Raw genomic sequence first — 20,339 nt, 5'->3', positions numbered from 1 at the left:
TAATTTGTTGGCATCACATGAGCCTTGCTGCTTCTGTGGTTGAATATCATTTCTACATTCACCATCTAGCCTACACAAACAGCAGTCACTTGGGTAACGTACTGGACAGTGACTGGCATATGTAGAATTTATCTCAAGGAGCCAACACTTCCATTGCAGGGGGAGGGAAATGGAAGAAAATTGTGTGTGTTGTGTGTGCGAGGTGAAAGAGAAAACTGGCACAAAAAAAGAGGAAAAATAAGCTTATATATAAATATAAATATGTAATAGCAACATCTGATGTTACATTGTATATTACAAAGCTGTAATATAGTCTTGCAGCTCAGATGACTTTAATCTGACCATGCATTCAATTTTGTGTGTAATTAGAGCAAGTAAATGAAATTTCTATTGCTTTAAGAAAGGAATAATGTTCTTTGTATCTTCAGACAAGCAGTTTTCAAATTACCAGTAACAAAATGTTCAGTGGATTCTAGTTGGCAAGTTATTGTCAATACACCGTAGATAAATAATGCATAAAACATTTGATGAATAATGCATAAAACATTTGATGAATAATGCACTCATTTCTCTGTCCCTATTGTATAAGTGTAAAAAAAAAGCCTATTCAATCTGGGGCAATTTCCCTTTGGTTTAAGCCAATAGCCCATTCACAGCTTCACCCAGAAATAACATCTGTTCTGAAATATGACTTCGATTTGCCACTATAATCTGCCCAAACTATGACTTATAAACTGGCTCTAGGGTAGACTTCATGCCAGTACTGATGTAGGCACATTACCATTATTGACTGGTGGTGGACAAACAGCCCAAACTTTCCACACCAGCTGATGCATTCCTGAACCTGTTTGCTTTCAATCCAGAGTAAAATGTTCCACTCTCTTATCCCAAGGTAAGGGCCTGCAGTCTTGGAATTAAAACTCAAATGAATCTGCCGATCTTTCGTATTTAAATACAGAGTAGCACGGGAATGAATGGGGACTTGAAGTGTTCCAGAACTGCACCCACAATTCCATTTATTGATAATATAGAAGCTGCAGTGTTTCTAACTGACCTGTGTGCATATTTACAATGACACAAAGTCTGCTCGACTGTTAATGAAGAAACTCAACCACAAGCGTGGTGCAAAGGAGTCTGGTTGAAAATGGGTTTTAGACATGTGAGTTAAAAGTGGACTTACTTATCCAAATAAGTAGTCACTGAAGACTGGTCATCTCCCATATCTGGTTGTGGGGCAGGAGCTTTTTTCCCACGATCTAGGAAGAAAATACAGATTTTTGTCAAAAACAAAAATAAATTAACTTTTCAGTACTGTTAACTTGTACTGAAACTAATTTCAACTATTATCAGCCTGTGAGTTACTTCAACCTCACTTTAATCAGTGGATACATAAGCACATTGCTTGCTTCAGGTTATAGCATATTTATTCTTAGCGATTACATGTAATCTCATTTACTTTGGGATTTAGTTCTTGTTTGAGTAAGGATTAATAATTACACTAACTGGAATCAGGACAGATGTTCTGGTCACAGAACTTCACTGCTGAAACAAATAAGTGGAACATAGCTTTTGGCATGGCAAGTTATTTCTATTCTCTTTCCTTCGGAGTGTACTTATGCCACCCTTGAGTCACTACTAAAGTTAGAAGAATCACTAATGGGTGCATAAAATAGCCAAATGTTACTACCTTGCTGCTTTTTGTCTCCCTCATCTTGGGGGAATAGTTGGCTTCCATCTGACTATGCAGCTGAGAATGTAATGTTATTAAGTGAGGAATTGTGGGGCAAATCTGTGCCCTGCCACTCAGCGCAGAACAGAGATAACAGGGCAAATGAAACCAAGACATTGTGCAAGAGAATGCGAAGGTATACTGTAAACTTGTGTTGGTTTTATTTTGTCAATTATTGTGTCTGCCCATTTGCTGCAAAAATAAAACCAACAGAAAAATTTGTGTACACATTGCAGAAATATTAAAATGCATGGAACTATCCTTTAGCTCCCTCCTGTAAAAATATTGCCCTGCATAATTATACTTGTTTTACAGTATGTTGTAGATAAGAGATTCTAAAATTTCATCTAACATCAGGGTTCATAAATAGCTGCAAATTATTTAAACCAGTAATAACAAGACTATATGCAATATAATCTTTCAACAAAGTACAGGTTCCCAGTGAACAAATTACATACATATAAAGCTGTATGTAATTTAATTCTGACATACTCTTGAAAACAATCTCAACTCATGGACTATTATCTAAATTCTTGTCAAGCAAAGTTCTTCTCAGTACTCATCCTGTCACGTGACTCTGGTAGAAATCGAGTTTAGCATTGTAACTGATTCAAAGCCCTCTTTTCCTGCCACACAAGTATTTCCATCTACAGATGTTTTTATATTGTTCACGTGCTGTCACTGGCCAGTGGACAGTACTCCCACCCCCAAGGGCACAACCCGCGATGAATATAAAGAAAGCAAGTTCCACATCTGCAACAGCATCTGGGACCATACTTTTCCTGTGCCACAAATACAACCGTCAAATACAGTGCAAAATGTGGTGCTCCTTTCCTGTTGACCTTTCAATAGGCTCGATAGAAACCAGGGGCACACTGCCAAAGGGAAATGTGGAGAACAGCACTGCAGTTCACAGGTCTCTGCTTCATTGTCAATCTCAAGGCACTCAGCCTAAAAAGATCCCATCACATCACTGTAATTCTCACTAACCTCATGAACTGACATTAGTTTGATTAAAAATTTACATACACCTGACTTGAATTGTACATTACAAACTGTAATACAACCTTATGGCTCAGATTACTTTATAAACCTTCATGGATGGCTTATGATGCCATTTAAACCCATTAAATTCTGTTTCAGTCTTGTAATACACTCTAAGCCAGCAATTCATTTCTCCACATTCACAGATGTCAATGTGCCACTCGGTCCCCTCCCTCCCAACCCCACCACTCCAATAGTAAACTATCTACTGATCTATCTACTGAGGGGCCAAGCCAGTCAATCTGTGGGTGGAATATTGTTCTAATCATTCACTATTTGACCTTCTCCTGCACTGGACTGTATATATTTGATTCAAAAACGTCACAGCTGTCAAATTTATTACCAAAAGAATAAGGTATTCATGGAACCAGAAATAAAGCTCGATGCTGTCTGGTAGTAGAGTTTTACAAAGCTAAAACAGTTTCTTTCAGCATTGAAAGGGTTAAACCGGGAAAATGTCACGTATAGACGTTTCACTCTGTGGCATGCCATGTCTACTTAGAGTCCAAACCAGGGCTAGTAAAGTCTGGACAACCAAAAGGGCACTCACTGCGGTCAAGTCCAAGCAATACTACTTGGTGAAAATCTGGCGATTAGTCCACCTATTTATAGTGCATGTAAATTCTGCTCTTCCAGGATAATCTCTAGTTTTGCTCAGGGGAAGGGCTGACATGAGAAGGGGAAGATCGACCTGGTCAGTATGACTTAGCACCACGCTGCAAGTTAGTCGGATTTTAAATATACTATGGAAAATAGGAACCTGTTCCTGATCTTAATACCAGTCGGCAGGAAAATGTTTCACAGCAATGCCATGGACTTGCATTTTCCAGAGCCAATTTTCAGCATCAGTTTGGTTCAGTTGGTAGCAATCTCGCCACTGAGTCAGAAGGTTGTGGGGTTAAGAACAAAACCTACACTGACACTCCAGTGCAGTAGTGAGACAGTGATGCATTGTCAGAGGTGCTGTCCTTTGAAGAGGATGTTAAACAGATATCCACAGGTGGACTTTAAAGATCCCCACATCGTTATTCACAGAAGAAAAGGAGAGCCCTCCTGTGTTCGCCCACATAACAGTATTGAATGCATTATAGATGCAGTCTATTGATGAATTTCTGAGGACATGGGAGGTAACTTTCACCTTCACCGCTTGGGTGGTAAACTGGCGGGGTGGAGCACCTGCCTGTTATAGAACCCACCCGATTTTCATTTCCAAGGAGTGGGTTCTATGATGGGCGGGTGATCTGCTCTGCAAGATTACCACCCAAGCGATGAAGGTGAAAATTAGCCCCATGATAATGTGCAAATCTTTTTTTTCTCGCAGTACCATAGAGTGAAGAGATGCAGATTTGATCTTCCCTACTCCAGAGTTTGATTTTTTTTGGGGGGGTGGGGGGCAGGGAAAAAGAGAAGGGAGTCTCAGTTTAGATTATGTACAGGTCTTTGTTTCTCTCCGCTAAGAATTCTTTGAGCCGGAAATTGCTGTGAGCGGCAAACGGCCCTCTCATACTAACTTACCCATATTGTATCCGCGGTCTTTACTGTGGGAACTTCCTCTAATGTGAACCTGAAAAGAAACCAGCGTTAACTCCCAGGAACCTACGACCTACACGGCTGACGAGAGGATCTCTCTTTCCCCTCGACCAATCAGGTTGCAGCATCGTTGATATGCCGCAATGAGTCAAAACCTTGAAGTGCAAGCAACAACAGTAAAATCATTGTAAAAAGAGTTAGTGGCAGCGAAATAAAGGTAAGAAATATCAAATTAAAAGACAAAGATAAAAGGGTCAGGAAGTAAAAAAATTAATTAAAAAAAAATATTGATTAAAATCGCAATGAGACTCCATATCTTTAAAATTTAATTTTCAGTGCCAGAGAGGATATTTGACAGTCATTAAGACTTACCACGCTGTTAATACTTAGTTTAGACAGATATATTTGAGTGTGCTTTTTCAGTCTATTTAATGGGTTCTTACCGTGTTCTGGCAGCAAGTTCATGCTCCTCCACTGATTTCAATGGAGAGCCAGCTGGCGAACTCTCACATAGCCAGCGTACCAGGAAGAGCAAGTTCCGGATTCAGCGTTTGCGCATGTGTGGTCACTGGAACTTGCTCTTCGATTTCGCCTTTAATAACGGTGAGTGCTGTTAAGTTCACCGTCACTTTAAAAGCAATTTCCGACCCAATGTATTCTTGTCTGTGCTTAGCGTGAATCTCTCCCTCTCTCATTCATTGTATATTCTTAGAGACTAGCTGGATCACAGTTAATGTTTCCTAGGTTTTTAATATTGTATTAATACAAACCCTAAAACTGTTAACAGTTCCATTGTTTAACTATGACTTGTTATGGGTACTTCTGGCTTGAATGCAGTTTTCCTACCAGGCACTGAATGGCATACTGAGGTACGCTGCCACAATGCAGGCTTAGTGTATGGAATTAGTGAAAGCAGTTCGGTGCAGCTGTGCCAGTTTATAATGGATACTCTCAGGAGGGCAGCTGAACTCTAAAAAATCATTTATTTTCTTTAAAAGAGCCAATTACAGCAGAAGCACATCAGGTGACTGGTAGAATGTGGCATCTGTGGTATCGTGCAGGGACTGTATGCAAATTTCGGAGGGCGATTTGGTGGTTGGATGATTTGTTTTTGAAGTCCAATCCCATGTTAGCCTGGCGTACGTCTGAACTGACGCCAGCATGAAACCAGGCTTCATGGCTCAAGTGGGTTATATTGTACACTGTAGATGAGACAGGCTGATTAATGGGCCAATCTAAACTTTGTGCACCAGTACAAATGGGACAGATACACAGAGTAGATTATAAACATAATTTTGAATATGTATCAGTCTGCTGATAATAAGAACTGTTCTAATGTCAATTGGAATTATACGTGGATATATCGATGGGTTGATAGTACGGGTGAAATGCCATGTCTGGCAAGAGTAACGACTCTGTGTAACAGCGAAAGTAACTCAAAGTTTTGCCTGGAAGAAACTGACAAGTTGGCAAAGTTTGATTTTGTTCATGTTCTACAGATTACCTCATAACCAGACGTGTGAAAGAGTGAGAGAGATCCATTTATATCCATAATTTGTACCAGTATAAAAAGAAATATTGAGCCCATAAAGCTATTGATGAACACTGTAGATATGCAATATAAAACTCAAACTAAACTATACAAAAACATACCTTTCACGTCTAAACCTAATTCTTAAGTTTAGCAAATTTACAAACAGCTGTCTGGCTTCAGACTTGTATTTCCCATTTTCTTTTGCATAATGCTCTACACCACTGGAATCACCCAAAACTGATTGCGTAAATAGCCACTCAGATATGAATCAATTTGGAAAATTGGAGCCCAGTTACTGTTTTAACAGCCATGCTGTAATTTCACATCATAAACAGGACAAATCATCGAAATTATCTGAAGCAAAATAAATTACAGGAGATACTGAGACGCTGGTTTACTAAAAAAAGGCTTAATTTTTTCCCTTCTCCTAAACGTGGCAACTCATGCTGGAGGTATGATTCCATTGATGCCTGCAGCCCTCTAGTAACTTGTCCAAGTATCCTATTTATGCATGAGCTGTGACAGGATATTGGATCGGAAGTTGGGCTGTGCAGGTGAGGCTGACCGGGAAAGCAGTGCCTGATCCAGACCTCAACCAACATCCTCACTAGGGAAACTCTCCCGCAGGGTTCAGCAGATTTTCATTTCTGAAATAATGGAACCCTGCTCACAGTTGAAGAATGACTACTTGTTTGAAGTAATGGAGGACACCCATGGAACAGTACTCATTATTAGGAAAACAGCAACGATAAAAAAAGAACAATTTTCTCTGCTCTTGAATTCAGCAGCTCTGTACAATAAGCCATACCTAACAGAGAGATTTGGTAGAAAACATGTTTCAAGCATCCACTAATGGTGATCTGGAACTGGCCTCTGCCAGGTGCAACAGAGGGACCCAAAGAAGAGGGGCCCAGGTAACTCTCCCGTTCAACTCCCCTCTCTCCCAAGATGGTAACTTTACGATACAGATGAGGTCAGTAACCCAGCAACTGGAGTACCAAATCTAAATTGCACTGTGTGTTGGTACTACAAAGTGCTGTGTCACAATGCCACCTCTGGACTTTTTTTTTTATTAAAAAAATATTTTGTCCTTAAGACACACGAAGGAGCTAGACCGAAAGGGCAGTTGGTCATGAGCTTGTCATGACTTAAGCTGTGGGCTTGCCAAACATTCCATCACCTTTACAGCAAGGGAAAAACCTAAAACACAGAAAAGCATATCTGGAAGTCCATTCCATGTATTTAATATTTGGGTTTCCTGCACCCATCCATAACGTTAAATTGATAAACCATTTTGTTTTGAATGAACTGAAAGTCATATAGAAAATCATAACTGTAAGGGGAAGTTATCTCAAGAGCACATCTGTGACTTTCTGTTTCAAGTTTCCTTTTAGACAAGTTCAGGAAATCAAGAAAAAAAAATCCAAAATGGTAAGAGTCACAGATATTATTGGGGAAACACATTGGGGAAATTTACTTGGCTTGACAAACCATCGACTCTTTAGAGCCTATGAATATTTAATTATTCGTCATTTTACTTTGTTAAGCAACATGATTTACAGGTTCTATGAACACACCTGGGAATGTACAAACACACCCTTATCATCCCAAACATCCAGAGCAACTATTGACAATGTACCCCGATATATATTTTATTTCCCAATTTGTGCACCAGCCTCATTACTGTGTTGAATGTATCCTGTACTAATTCGGATTTCTCATAGAAAAAACACTTTCTCTAATACACTGACTATGACAAATACTTTCAACAGCTCACAAAAGCAGCATTATAACCACATTAAACAATTTCAGCTTTACACCACTTTAAACAACCATGTTTGCAGCTTAAAGCACATTCCTTTCCTCTCCAATTTCTGCTCCACACTTGAAAGCAGAGACACAGGCTCATTAATTCCACGCTTATCAGCAGCCGTCCTGTGCCTTGCCCAAGCGGCTATGAATGGAGACACCATAGCTGCGGTTGATGCTATCGTTAAACCATGATACACAGAAACACTTGCCGGCAGTGGTCAATGGGTAACAACCAATAGTGTGAACTTTATCACTAAGCACAGACTAGGGATTATATCTAGGATCTTCCTCCTTTGTATGGGACAAAGCCAAACCAACTAGTGCACTTATCCATTCGGTCATCAGCGGTTCCTAATCCAGAAATGTTGTATTTCTTTTATGTTGATAGTGAAATTGGGTTGTAAGGCAGCCAGTGCGAGAAAGCACTGGATTGGAGAGGATAGAAACAACTATTTTATGAATAGCTTATAAAACAATTTTCCATGAACTACAACCCAGTCTATTCAATAATTATTTTAAATAAATTATACTCAAAAGGTAAATGTTCATAGATTTGATAGACTGGAGGCATTCTGAATCTGCTCAGGTCAGGCAGGATGCCATTTTACGCATGTTGTGTGAACGTTTTAACACCCAGGTTTTACCTTGTCCTAATACCATTTCTCCTTAACAAGACTAACAGTCTGCGATGAGTCAGTTAATCACTCCCTATGCAACAACTATAAGCAATTTCATTCCCAGTTTATATTACTGAACCACTTTCAAAGAATGTGATTTTGCAATATGGTGCCAAATACTCCCTGTTTATACTTCAGAGTGGATTCAGCAACTATGAAACAACACACAGACATGAAGTTCCTATGTAAAGTTGTTCAAAAGCCACATTTGTGATTGTCATTTTGGTTACAGGTCATGCCTGATGTCAGGGGAAGGTCCATACAAGCCAGCATCGTTCAAGTTGCATTACTGGCCTGTAAGAGTGCTGAGATCTCAGCCATCTCATGGCTAGGATCAAAATGTCAGACCAACACAAGTACCAGCAGCACTTTGCCTCTGGTGGTACAATGAAATTACTTCCTTATTGGAGTTTTAGTATCTCTGATGGCATGGAGTCCTTTACACTATAAGATTCCATCACAGTAAGTGTGCTATGTGTAATCAATTTTGACACTCTGTCCAACGTTCGAGACTGACACCATAATGGTTAATAGCCGCATTACTTTATTTTGCATAAAAATCAATACCTTACAGTATTTAAGCAGTAGTTTACAAAGCACAATTGAGAATTATATTACCCCATTGTCCTTTGCGTAGAAACCGCGACCTCATTCCCCATTCCTTCGTGCATGTACTCTCATTCTCGTTTACCTGTCTGGTATTTTCTTTTCTGTCCTCTACCGAGTCTGAGTTCGGGTTGGCTACTTATACACTGAGTTAACCCCTGGCCCCCCTTTTCACTGCAGTAAATTTAAGCCGCTTATAGATGGTTCCCTTATCAGTACTTTTAGGGGCCCGTCAGTTATTATTCCGTGATTCTGGAATGTAGTTGCTTAGCAACATATTTGGATATACAGGCCCATCCTTTGTTTCACTGTTTTTGCCTCAGATAGCACAGTTGTGTATTTTTAACCACGAGTATTACTGCACTAAGGCTGGTTCCTGTTGTTTCTCACCCATAACCCCTTTGAATTCCTCACGCATTTGTGTGAAAACTATATTTCCTTACATAGGAGGCAACTCTGCAAGGTAAACCGACCATCAGATTCTTATCCAGAACAGCTGTAATTAAGCAGCAAACATTTACCCATCACCAAGTTTGGTGTATTAGAGACAAATTCTATTTAAGAATTTGGCTTGTATGGAACATAAATACCAGCATAGACCAGTTGGGCTGAATGGCCTGTTTCTGTGCTGCAAATTCTATGTAAGAAAAAGGCTCACTGGGAAAACCTACAACATACACACCAGAAAAATTACCATGAAAGCTGCCAGATTGTCATAAAAGCAAACTTGTTCATTAATGTTCTTTGACGATGGGAACCAGCCACATCTACCTGGTCTGGCCCACATACAACTCCAGTCCTACACCAGCGTTTGACTCTCAGTGCTCTCTGAAGTGGCCTAGTGATCTGCTCAGTTGTAAAAACAATCGCTCAAGAAGGCAGCCCACCATCACCTTAAGCATTGGGAACCTGAACCACACAGTCTGGGAAAGCTCCCGGATCAATCCTCAGTCGGTGCTTAGACCATTCAGGGCTATGCATGGCCACAGTTGGCCTCAACTCCCTGGATTAAGGAGGAGAAATTGACTGAAAGCGCATGTCTGAATATTAGGTGAGTATCAGGCTCGTCTACTAAAGCCTCTGCAGTGAAATAACCTTCAGACGCTCACAGCCAAGGCACAAACGTGAGTAAGATACCAGAAAGTGCCAGCACACCTTAACAAAGAGTCAATGCCTTTAGGAGGGGAGTGGAGGGAAAAATAGAGGTCATACTTTAGAAAGAATAATAAATCAAACATAAACCATTTTATAATACTGGATATAACACTGAAAGCAAGTGCAAACTGGAACAATTTAATTAAAAATAGAATTAAGTAAACTTCGCTCAATTTTAGTTAAAATTTCTTAAAATGTTGCAGCCAGTTTGCTTGTGATAGCTGGCATTTTCAGATCCATGGAGTAATGCAAGTTCTTGTAAAAATGAAACAACTGTTTATAATGGTGCATTTTCAGAATGACTTGGAGCTGCCAGCTAATTCTAGCAGTCCAAATCAATGCTCATGTTACCTTAATATTAATATTAGTGGCTTGGGCAGCTATTTTTTAAGAACGTGGCATCCCTTTATTATAGAAAGTAGAACTAACGAGTAGATTTAAAGGGTATATAACTGAAGATATAAATCTAATTTTGCAACTTTTTTTTTGTATTTGACTGCAGGAAAACTTGAAAAGTAAACTGAATAATCTGTGAAATAAAATGTCCGTGATTTTCATTTGGTAATCAGAAGAGTGAGAGTAGGGGGGAAAAAAGAATCATAAAAGGTGACACTTCCCCCTCCAAACCAATACCAAACTGGAGAAAGCTGAATTTTATATTCCAGCTGAAGTATCATTATTGAAGTTTAACTTTACCTGGCATGCAATTACATAATGTATTAAAAAGAAAACTATTTCCATCTTGTAACTGCAGGCCTACAGGTTTCATTTACTGGGTGTAAGCTGAGACATAGAGCTTGGCTCCAACTCGATGTACTCACTAACCTGTACTTGAAGGTTTAGCTCACACCAGCAGTTGCAATCATTAAAAAAGTATTGAGAAAGCAGACTTTTTTCCTCATCTTTTTGCCAACTTTTTAACTAGACTCCATGTAATACAGTTCATATAAAAAAGGGGCTCAGCTTGATGCTCTTTATGGAAAACTAGAAAGCTTCTGAGCAATCCCAAAATTAGCACTGTTGACTAATTTTCCAGCCTATTTATTTTGAAGAACCTAATGGCTCAGTTCAAGGTCAGTGTCCTGTAGATACGAACATACAAATTAAGAGCAGGAGCAGGCAATTCGGCCCCTCGAACCTGCTCTGCCATTTGATAAGATCATGGCTGATCTGATTATGACCTCAACCCTACTTTCCCGTCTTCCTCCTATAACAGACAAGGGTTAAATTATGAGGACAGGTTGCATAAACTTGGCTTGTATTCCCTTGAGTTTAGAAGGTCGAGGGGTGATCTAATCAAGGTGTTTAAAATTATAATGGCATTCGATAGTTTCTTTATATCTACCCTATTTCCACTGGAGGAGGAATTCAGAACAAGAGGGCCACAATCTTAAAAATAGAGCTGGGCCTGTTAGGAGTGAGATCAGGAAGCACTTTTTCACACGAAGGGTAGTGGAAATCTGGAACACTCTCCTTCAAAAAGCTGTGAATGCAAGGTCAATTGATATTTTCAAGACCATGATCAACAGATTTTTGTACGGTAAGGGTATCAAGGGATATGGATCAAAAGCTGGTAAATGGAATTGAGGCACAGATCAGTGATGATCTGATTGAATGGTGGAACAAACTTGAGGGGCTCAATGGTCTAGTCCTGTTCCTATGTAATCCAGTCAGGGGTCAAAGTTGGAAACTCAACAGTGAAGAGGTTTACATTCTCCACTAATTGCCAAAAACATTGAGTTGTTGATCAGTGAATAAAGACTGTAGTACAAGGCTTGCTGAATCCAATATATCCATGGCAGTTTCATTTTCAGGAGCTGAGAACCCCATAATGTTTGCTACTTTGGGGACTGAGGGTGAGATCTACACTAACTCCTCAGTCCACTGTTGCCCTACAGTCGATAGCTAATCAACATTCCACAAGTTGATACCGAGAAATAAGAATTCAATTATTGCTCAATCACTCGTTCATAAAAGAAAGGGAATAGGAAAAAACTCACACAAACCTGTTTTAGCATGTTTGCTATTTTCGGTGTCTTTCCCCTAAAAGACAAAAGAATTAAAAACATTAGAATCCTTCTCAAGCATAATCAGTGAAAAAGTGAATGGAGTTATCCTAAAACTATGGCACATTGGAATGGAGGAGTATTGTGCTTTGATGTTGGACAGTGTTTTAACAGATCTTTTCATTCCAAAGCAAAAATGGAAAATGTTTTTTTGAGACCATCATCCATGGACCATACTTTCATTTTGCTGGATAGAATTGTTAAAAATTCATTCTCGAGATGTAGGCAAGGCTGACATTTATTGCCCATCCCTAGTTGCCCTACAGAAGATGGTGCAGTTTTGATATAACCGCGTAGTTTGCACAGCCACTTCAGGGGGCAGTTAAGAGTCAAGCGGGGCCGAAGTCACTTATAGGCCAGACCGTGTAGGGGCAGCACATTTCCTTCCCTAAACGGACATTAGTGAACCAGTTGGGTTTTTACAACAATCCAATTACTTCATGGTCACTTTACTGGTACCAGCTTTATATTTCCATTTTTTTTAAAAACAAAACTTAATTTAAATTCTTAAACTGCCATGGTGGGATTAGAACTCATGTTCTCTGGCTTCTTAGTCCAGGCCTACTAGTTCAGTAACATAACCACTACATTACTGCACCCATTAAATCCAACCACAGCAGCTTGATACGCTTGTCTGACTACAAAATTACATCGTAATGCAAAATCATTAAATCAATTAACAGCATATTTCTCAAAAATCACTGTGGATTTATAAGATTATCCAGTGGCTCGTAAACTGTGAGACACAGCTGAGAATTATGGAAATTGAAGTAAAAGGTGGTTGTGAAATTACCGCCAATCAGCAGCTAAAATGGACTGCAATGCATCTGTATAGTGTTCCAGGTGTTAAAACAATTGGGGGTAAAAAAAATTGGCCGCGGGTAGCGTGATCCGTTATTAACCCGCGCCCAATGGCCCCTGCGCAGGCAGGACGAGACTTTTGTGAGGCCTGAGGATTTATCTGCAAGCTGCGTTGGAAATCAGCATTGACATCAGAATTCAATGCAATTTGCACTTTCCACCAGCAGGGGGAGCCCCAATCTCTTAAAGGGAGGCTGTCTCTTAGAATCTCTTAAAGGTAGCTGGTACCTGTTATTTGCTAAAAATAACAGTATGCTGTCTGCACAGAGATCAGATATCGTACACGTAAAACACAGATGCAGGTCACATCCCTATATTTACACACTGATGAGTTATGTTAAAACATTGAATAAAGGTTGCACATTACTAAATCCCACATTCTCCAATCTGCATGCCAGACCTCACCAATCTGAGTTGGTACCAGGCCTGCGAGAGTGTGTGTACCACGGTTCTCTGATGATGCACTAGAGGCCTTGGTGCAAGAGTTGAACAGAAGGAGGGACATCCTAGATCTGCAGGGAGCAGGGGGGGGCAAGAGGCCCTCCGGACATATGCCCAAAAGGCAGTGGGGGATGAAGTCAATGCCAGGTGCACAGCACCATGAACATGGATGCAGTGCAGGAAGCTGTTCAATGCTTTGGCACGAATGGTCAAAGTGAGTAAGGTCAACTGTCAAGTGGCATCGCCTACCAACTGCACCACTAGCCGCATCCACTGCTTCACTCCCCATCACCCACATACCAGCAACTCTTTCCATCAGTGCTCAACTCTGCCAATCAGATGCTTCCTCTCACCCTTATACCTTACCGCTGTTGTAAGCCACCCACCCACAATTCACAGGCCACATGCACTAGCAGCTATTCAACCACGAGAGGCACATCACCCATATACACATCCCGTTTTCTTGCAGGAGAAGGTGATGCACATCAGGAGGCAGCAAGTGGCAGTGGCATTTAGCCCCTCGAGCCTGTTCCGCCATTCAACGAGATCATGGTGGACCTGTGAACTAACTCCATATACCCGCCTGAGCCCCATATCCCTTAATCATACACTAGGTTCACAGAAATCTATCAATCTCAGATTTAGAATTCACAATTGAGCTAGCATCAACTGCTGTTTGCAGAAGAGTGTTCAAAACCTCTCCCACCCTTTGCGCGTAGATACGTTTCCGAACTTCACTCCCGCATGGCCTGGCTCTAATTGTTAGGCCATGTCCCCTAGTCCTATTATTCAAGTATGGGAGACCTCCAAAAACAGTTCCAAATGTATCAGCAGCCAGAAGCAATAATCCAGCCACTAACCTGTAAATCCTGCATGGTCCCTTTAAATAGCGCTGGTGGGGGTCCTCCAGGCACTCAGATGTTCAGATGGTTGGGGGTTAAGACTGTGCGTTGAGTTGAGTGATAAGTCCCAAAATGGTGTCTATCACTTTAAATCAGCATTGCATACTGATTGTATCCATTTTCTTCTTACTTTACATGCTTCCGGCGTTCGGTATTTGCGCATGCACTAATACCTAGACCAAGATGGCGTCTGCACACATCAAGCTGGAAACGTGCAGCGCATTCAAGACGCCATCTTGGATGTTTGGGAGGCCGCATAGCGCCGAAACAACGGGTGCTACACGACCCAATTTCTAGCCCTTGAAGTCCACCTCTGCTGCCTCTTGTGGCCAACTTCTGTTTAACTCTCTCAACTCGCTGCTGCCTCTCACCGAACTCTTCCTGTGGAGAAAGGGGTGGGTGCCACTGGCATTCAGAAGTTTTATGGTTTGTTTAATTAGCAGCCAATGGAAGGCACTGCATTAAAGCACAATAACTGGGGTGCATCTTGTTTCAGGTGCAAGATGGAGTTAAGAGAAGTTGCAGCCTGCCCCAAAGTGACATGCAACAGTCCCACAACCACAGAAACAAAACAGTGAAGCATTGCATTCAATGATAAATGCAAGTTAGTTCCTTCTTCACGAGTAAAGGAAAAATTCTGGACTAACTCACTACAAATCAGAAAAAAAAAGAAAATTGCAACCGTCCTTCATCAACCATAACTGACATCAGTAATAGGAAGGATGCATGAGGAAATCATTAGGAATACTACTTAGATAGATGGTGGATGAGGGAAGCCTAGAAGACATTGTCTACTTAAACTTCCAAAAAGCATTTGACAAGATATCACACAAGAGGCTTCTCTACAAGATCAAAGCCTCTGGTACTAGTGGTAATATATGGAGCTGGATTGAAAACTGTCTCGAAGGGCATAGGCAGAAAGTAGTTATAGATGGATATGGATCGGTTTGGAGACAGGTCACCAGTGTTGTCCCACAGGGATCAGTGTTGAGACCGTTGCTCTTTATTAATTTTTTTTATTAATGATCTAGATATAGGTGTTGCGGGCACGATCTGCAAATTTGCAGATGATACTAAGATTTGTGCGAGTGTCAGGACTGTAGACGATGCTCGACTGCTTTAGGCAGATCTTGACGTGTTGGGGGACTGGGCTCGTGACTGGCAAATAATGTTTAATTTGGAGAAGTGCAGTGTTATGCATGTGGACAGGTGAATGCTGAACATACAAACACCCTTCAAGGAAAAACATTAAAGCAGGCAGAGAAAGAAAGAGATCTGGGCGTCCTAGTGCTTGGATTTCTAAAGGTTCATGAGCAATGCTGAGAAGCGATAGAGCAAATAGAGTGTTGGGGTGCAGTTATAGGACAACAGACTATATTTTACATTCCCATTTTATGCATAAATGCACAGATACTGCAGCTCTTTTATGCAAGGACGATCACAAATGTGTAAATCTGTGTCTAGACAACTTAGTAAGTTTGTGTTAATTGTGGACTTCGTGTCCATAAATCTCATGCCTTGTTGACCTGGCAGGGATTTGGGGGGGGGGGGGGGGGTGGAGAGACACAGTCGCACACAGCAGGGGACCCTCTGACTTACTGTGATCAACGGCACAGGAGATCTGCCAGTTATAATAAGACTGCATTCTTGGGGAATTAATTGCAGAAACAATCTCGCTTTCAAAGCTACAAAAGGTAATTTGGTCTGAGTGAAGCTTCTGATTTTTAATTATTTCGAGACAGCATTCTTAGGTAGTGGGACCCACCACGATAAAGTCAAGAACCACTGAGTTAATCATTTTGTTTCTGAGTAAATAAAAAGAAAGTCAATGCTACACAGAACAGTCGACCTTTGATTACAAAAATAGATAGTTCCATGGTTAGTTCTAGAAACATAGGAATTACTAGATGAAAAAAGACCACAGCCCACCTAGTTCGCCTTCTACCATCCTGGTAGTCGCATGATACAACAATAATGGAGTTGTTGGCTAATCATGGTAATCAACCTCCATCAATTAGTCCACAACAGACCCAGACATGAAGTGAGGAAATCCCCTATGATGGAAAAGCTTTGGGAACTTGTTCCTCCCAAGCATGCTACACTTACCACATGTCATGTCTCAAATTCTAAGAGTGACGGTTTGAATTATTTTAAAACATCAAATGGGAACTGCTTTATAAATAAAAAGTGAACAAAGTACCAATGGAGAAATCTTCCAACTAAAACTTAATCCGTACAATCATTTCTTTTTGATAATTCTACACTGACAGTAAAAAGCAGGGCATAAATTTACATTTCCTTTCTTTGCTCATTTAAGTATCCTGCTGTTAATGATTAAGATGATTCGGCAACTTGAATTTGCATAAAGATTAAGTTTTTAGCTGGAGGGAATTAAATGCGAACATTAATACAGGAGATATCAAGACTAACAAAGTACCACTGTGCCAATAATTACTTACAACAGAACTAGCGTCTTTTTGAAGTTGACAAACTTCACTGTTAATAAGAAGGTTTGCAGTTGTGGAGCAGGAGCAACATACACTTCCTTTACAATATTTATTGATTGGACCTCTCTGGAGAGTCAGCGCATCTCTAGTGAAGATTTCTCTCCCGACCCCATACAATCACTTCAGGAGTCCGCAAAGATTCATCCTTGGCCCCCTTCCTTTGTCCCATTCAAATGTTGCCCCTCAGTAGCATTATCCGCAGGGGTCAACTTCCATACATATGCTGATAAACGCTCTGCTCTGCCGTTCCACCACATCTTTTGGCACTTCAACCACCTCCATCCTGTCAGACATCAAGTCTTGGATGGGCCATAGCTTCATTCAACTGAACATCATTCTTGGCACCTGTGGCAGACTCTGCTCCTTGGACACTGAATCCACCCCCATCATGGCCTCTTACTTATGAACCAGACTCTGCACAACCTTGGCAGCATGTTCAGCCTGAGCTGAGCTTCAAACCCCATATCCTCTCAATCAGCAAAACTGCTCACCTTCATTTCCATAATATTGTCACCTCCAGACTCTCCTTGCTGGCCTTCCTTCGTCCACACTCCACAAGCACCAACTTGTCCAAAATACAGCTGCCCACATCCTGTCCAAATCCAGGTTCTGCATGCCAGTCACTCCCATCTTCCGGGATCTACACTGGCTTCCTGTGCTCCCCCCCACCACCCGAAATTAATTTTAAAATCCGCATTTTTTTTTAAAGTCCCTTCGTGGTCTTGCTCCAACTTGCCTTTGCTACCTACTCTGAAACAGACTTAATTTCTGCCCATCCCATTCAGTCTTTACGTCCTGGCCTCCTGTGCAATCCCTCCCTCTGCCAGACCATTGGTGCAGCACTTTCAGTTGCCTGGGCCTTTTGCTCAGAGACTCACTCTCTATACATCTCCAACTCACTACTTCTGCCTCCCCTACTGGAAACCTTCTCAAGTCTCATCTTTGCGTCCAGGTCTTCAATCATCCCATCCCTCTTACTAGTACTCTGAAAGGTACCGTGGGAAATTCTGTATGTTAAAGGTGATGTACAACAACAATTTGCATTTATATAGCACCTTTAACGTAGTAAAACGTCCTATGGCGCTTATATAGTGTAAATTCAGGGATTATATTTCCTTCCATTGTTTTTTCTTGTATTTCCTTCTACTTAATTGTAATTTTTACATTACTATATTTTAAAATTTTCACCCGTGTGTTAAAATCACTGCATGGTCTTGCCCCTCTCCATCTCTGTAATCTTCTCCAGCCCTGCAACCCTCCCCAAACTCCCCATTTCTCTAATTCCAGACTCTTGTGCACCCTCATCTGTTTATCCCACCACTGGCAACAGTGCCTTCACTTGCCTGTGGCCCACATTCTAGAATTTCCTCCCTAAACCCCTCTGCCTCTACAACCCCCTCTCCTTAAGGCTCTCTTTAAGACCCACCTCTTCGACCAAGCTTTTGGTCACCCCTCCTAATAGTTCTTTCTTTGGCTAGATATCCATTTTTCTTCGCCTCTGTGAAGCGCTTTGGGGTTTATGTTAAATGTGCTATATAACAGCAAGTGTTATTACCATGTTGAAAAATCATCAAATATGGAAATTGTTGGCCATGTCAGGCAAATAAAATTCATCCTACCGTATCTAATAGTGAGTCAAGTATAGCTGTGTCATTATCCAAAAAACGGCAATGATTGGCTATCCATGTGCTGCACATGTGTAATGACTGAGCTTATTACATGTGTGATTACAAATGGTTGGCCTACAGTACAGCATCCACAAAGAGTGTAACTTTTAGCTCTGGAGCAATGAGCAGAAAATAGACAGTCTAGCAGAACAAATGTAACTGGTTTCTTAAGTATATAGTCTCAGTGTGAAATAATTATAATACTAGAATAGAATCACTTCATGCACTGGAGTTTCAATTGCACTTCTGAGAAATCATAATTGAGAGCAAATTATCATCTTTGTTCCCCAATGACAGCGCTGAGTGATTCAAATTAAGAGTAGACAGCAGCTGGAAGAGACCTGATATCACAGGATGCAACTCATTATAGAGCCAATTTCAAATGAGTTTTGCAATCTGCACAAGAACCAAATTGTAAACATATGTTTCAGTGTATGGCACGGTAGGGTGGAGAGCTACACAGACTATGCAGGTTCCAGGTTTCACGCCTGGATTAGCCAATGTCCGCTGGGGCAGCAATGGCGACACTATAACTGGGCTCAGTGCCTCTGGGTTAAAGAGGGGAAAATCATCTAGGATTTCTGCTCCTGACTGCTATCCAGTAGCACCAGGCATAAAATGTCACAGTGGATATTGGATGAGTGCAGGGCCAGCCTTAAATGTGACTGCCCCATCTTTGACATGAAGGCCACTTGAATGAAGTACAGTGCTAGAAAGCTGCATCCCAACACCTTCAGGACAGGGAGAAAATGGTAGGAAAATGAGCAAATGAGTTGTGCTTCATTTTGAGAGTCAGGATTATCAAAATAGCTTATGTTATTAAACCAAAACCAGTGAACTGTCACATAGGGTCATAAGAATGAGTATTTAGTAGCAGAAAGTGCAAGTAAAAAGACAGGCAGGCACCAAACTGAGTGCTTTGCAAAAAACAGTTGAGGCATGAGTCTACTTATAGTCCAAGAGTGTGGTTCACCCAAACACTGTACTCATGAAACGTTGAGAGAGAGATAGAAAGTCAAATAATGAGGGGGGAGGAGTCTGGCAGTGAGCATAGCCTGGTCTGTGGAACACAGAGCTTCATTGTAGTTTAGGTTCAAGGAACAGATAGGATTGGAGTCTGAAGTGGGAAATAAAATAATGCTGGGTTTAGTAAAGAAGGCAAAGATAAAGTGGTGGATCGATTTTGCTCAGGATGTGAACACTGTCTAGGAAGCTGGACAAGAGAAAAAAAGGCAGAGATATAGAAACCAATTCATTCTTTATGGAGCCTTTTTAAAAAACATTACTTTAATATATTTATTTTTCAAGCAGCAACTGCATGTACGTGTAACAACAATTGGTGCAGAAATGAGGATCGTGAAGTTCACAGGTTGTGGCCAGGGGATTTCGGAGCCCACATTACCCAGTCCAGTAAAGCTACTTATATATTTCACACAGTTTGTGTATGGAAAATATGCTGCTCGTTGCCCACTAGCGTATCTATGGCCTTATCATTTAAAGTCCAGCAGGACCCTTAATGCACAGAATGACATTTTCTCACAGTATAGACAGGCATGCATTGCAGAGGAGGCATTTTCTTAGCTTCACTGCTCTATGGGAAATTACACCCCCTACTGCAGTGACATCACATGTCTAATGGCAGGAGGATGTGGTTTCGGTATTAATCAGTAGGAAGATCTGCTCAGCCCACATTAGACCACACACAAGTTCACAATTGTTAGCCATGGAGCAAGAAAAAAAACAAAGTATAAAAGGAAAAAATGTTGGTGGAGGAACTATTGTTGGCACAGAGAATTTTTATCAGTCTC

The 20,339-nt window shown here is 40.9% G+C and overlaps 1 protein-coding gene and 1 long non-coding RNA gene across 3 annotated transcripts in view; one reads left to right on the top strand and one right to left on the bottom strand.

Moving 5' to 3' along the window:
- Nucleotides 1–20,339, bottom strand: part of cep104 (centrosomal protein 104) — a 258,478-nt gene that overhangs the window by 97,597 nt on the left and 140,542 nt on the right. For both annotated transcript variants that reach the window (XM_067970659.1, XM_067970660.1), the window contains exons 17-18: nucleotides 12,094–12,130; nucleotides 1,181–1,256 (exon numbers count right to left, since the gene is read on the bottom strand). In XM_067970659.1, the coding sequence (XP_067826760.1) occupies nucleotides 1,181–1,256; nucleotides 12,094–12,130 (113 nt within the window). The remainder of the gene's footprint in view (nucleotides 1–1,180; nucleotides 1,257–12,093; nucleotides 12,131–20,339) is intronic.
- LOC137301201 (uncharacterized) overlaps nucleotides 4,858–20,339 on the top strand; it is a 78,671-nt gene continuing 63,189 nt past the window's right edge. The window contains exon 1 of the long non-coding RNA XR_010958244.1: nucleotides 4,858–4,906. This is a non-coding gene — a long non-coding RNA (uncharacterized lncRNA). The remainder of the gene's footprint in view (nucleotides 4,907–20,339) is intronic.

Source organism: Heptranchias perlo, chromosome 32 (genome assembly GCF_035084215.1).
Source record: "Heptranchias perlo isolate sHepPer1 chromosome 32, sHepPer1.hap1, whole genome shotgun sequence".
Taxonomy (NCBI): domain Eukaryota; kingdom Metazoa; phylum Chordata; class Chondrichthyes; order Hexanchiformes; family Hexanchidae; genus Heptranchias; species Heptranchias perlo.
The sequence above is the reverse complement of the archived record's forward strand: the minus strand, read 5'-3'. Positions and strand labels throughout refer to the sequence as shown.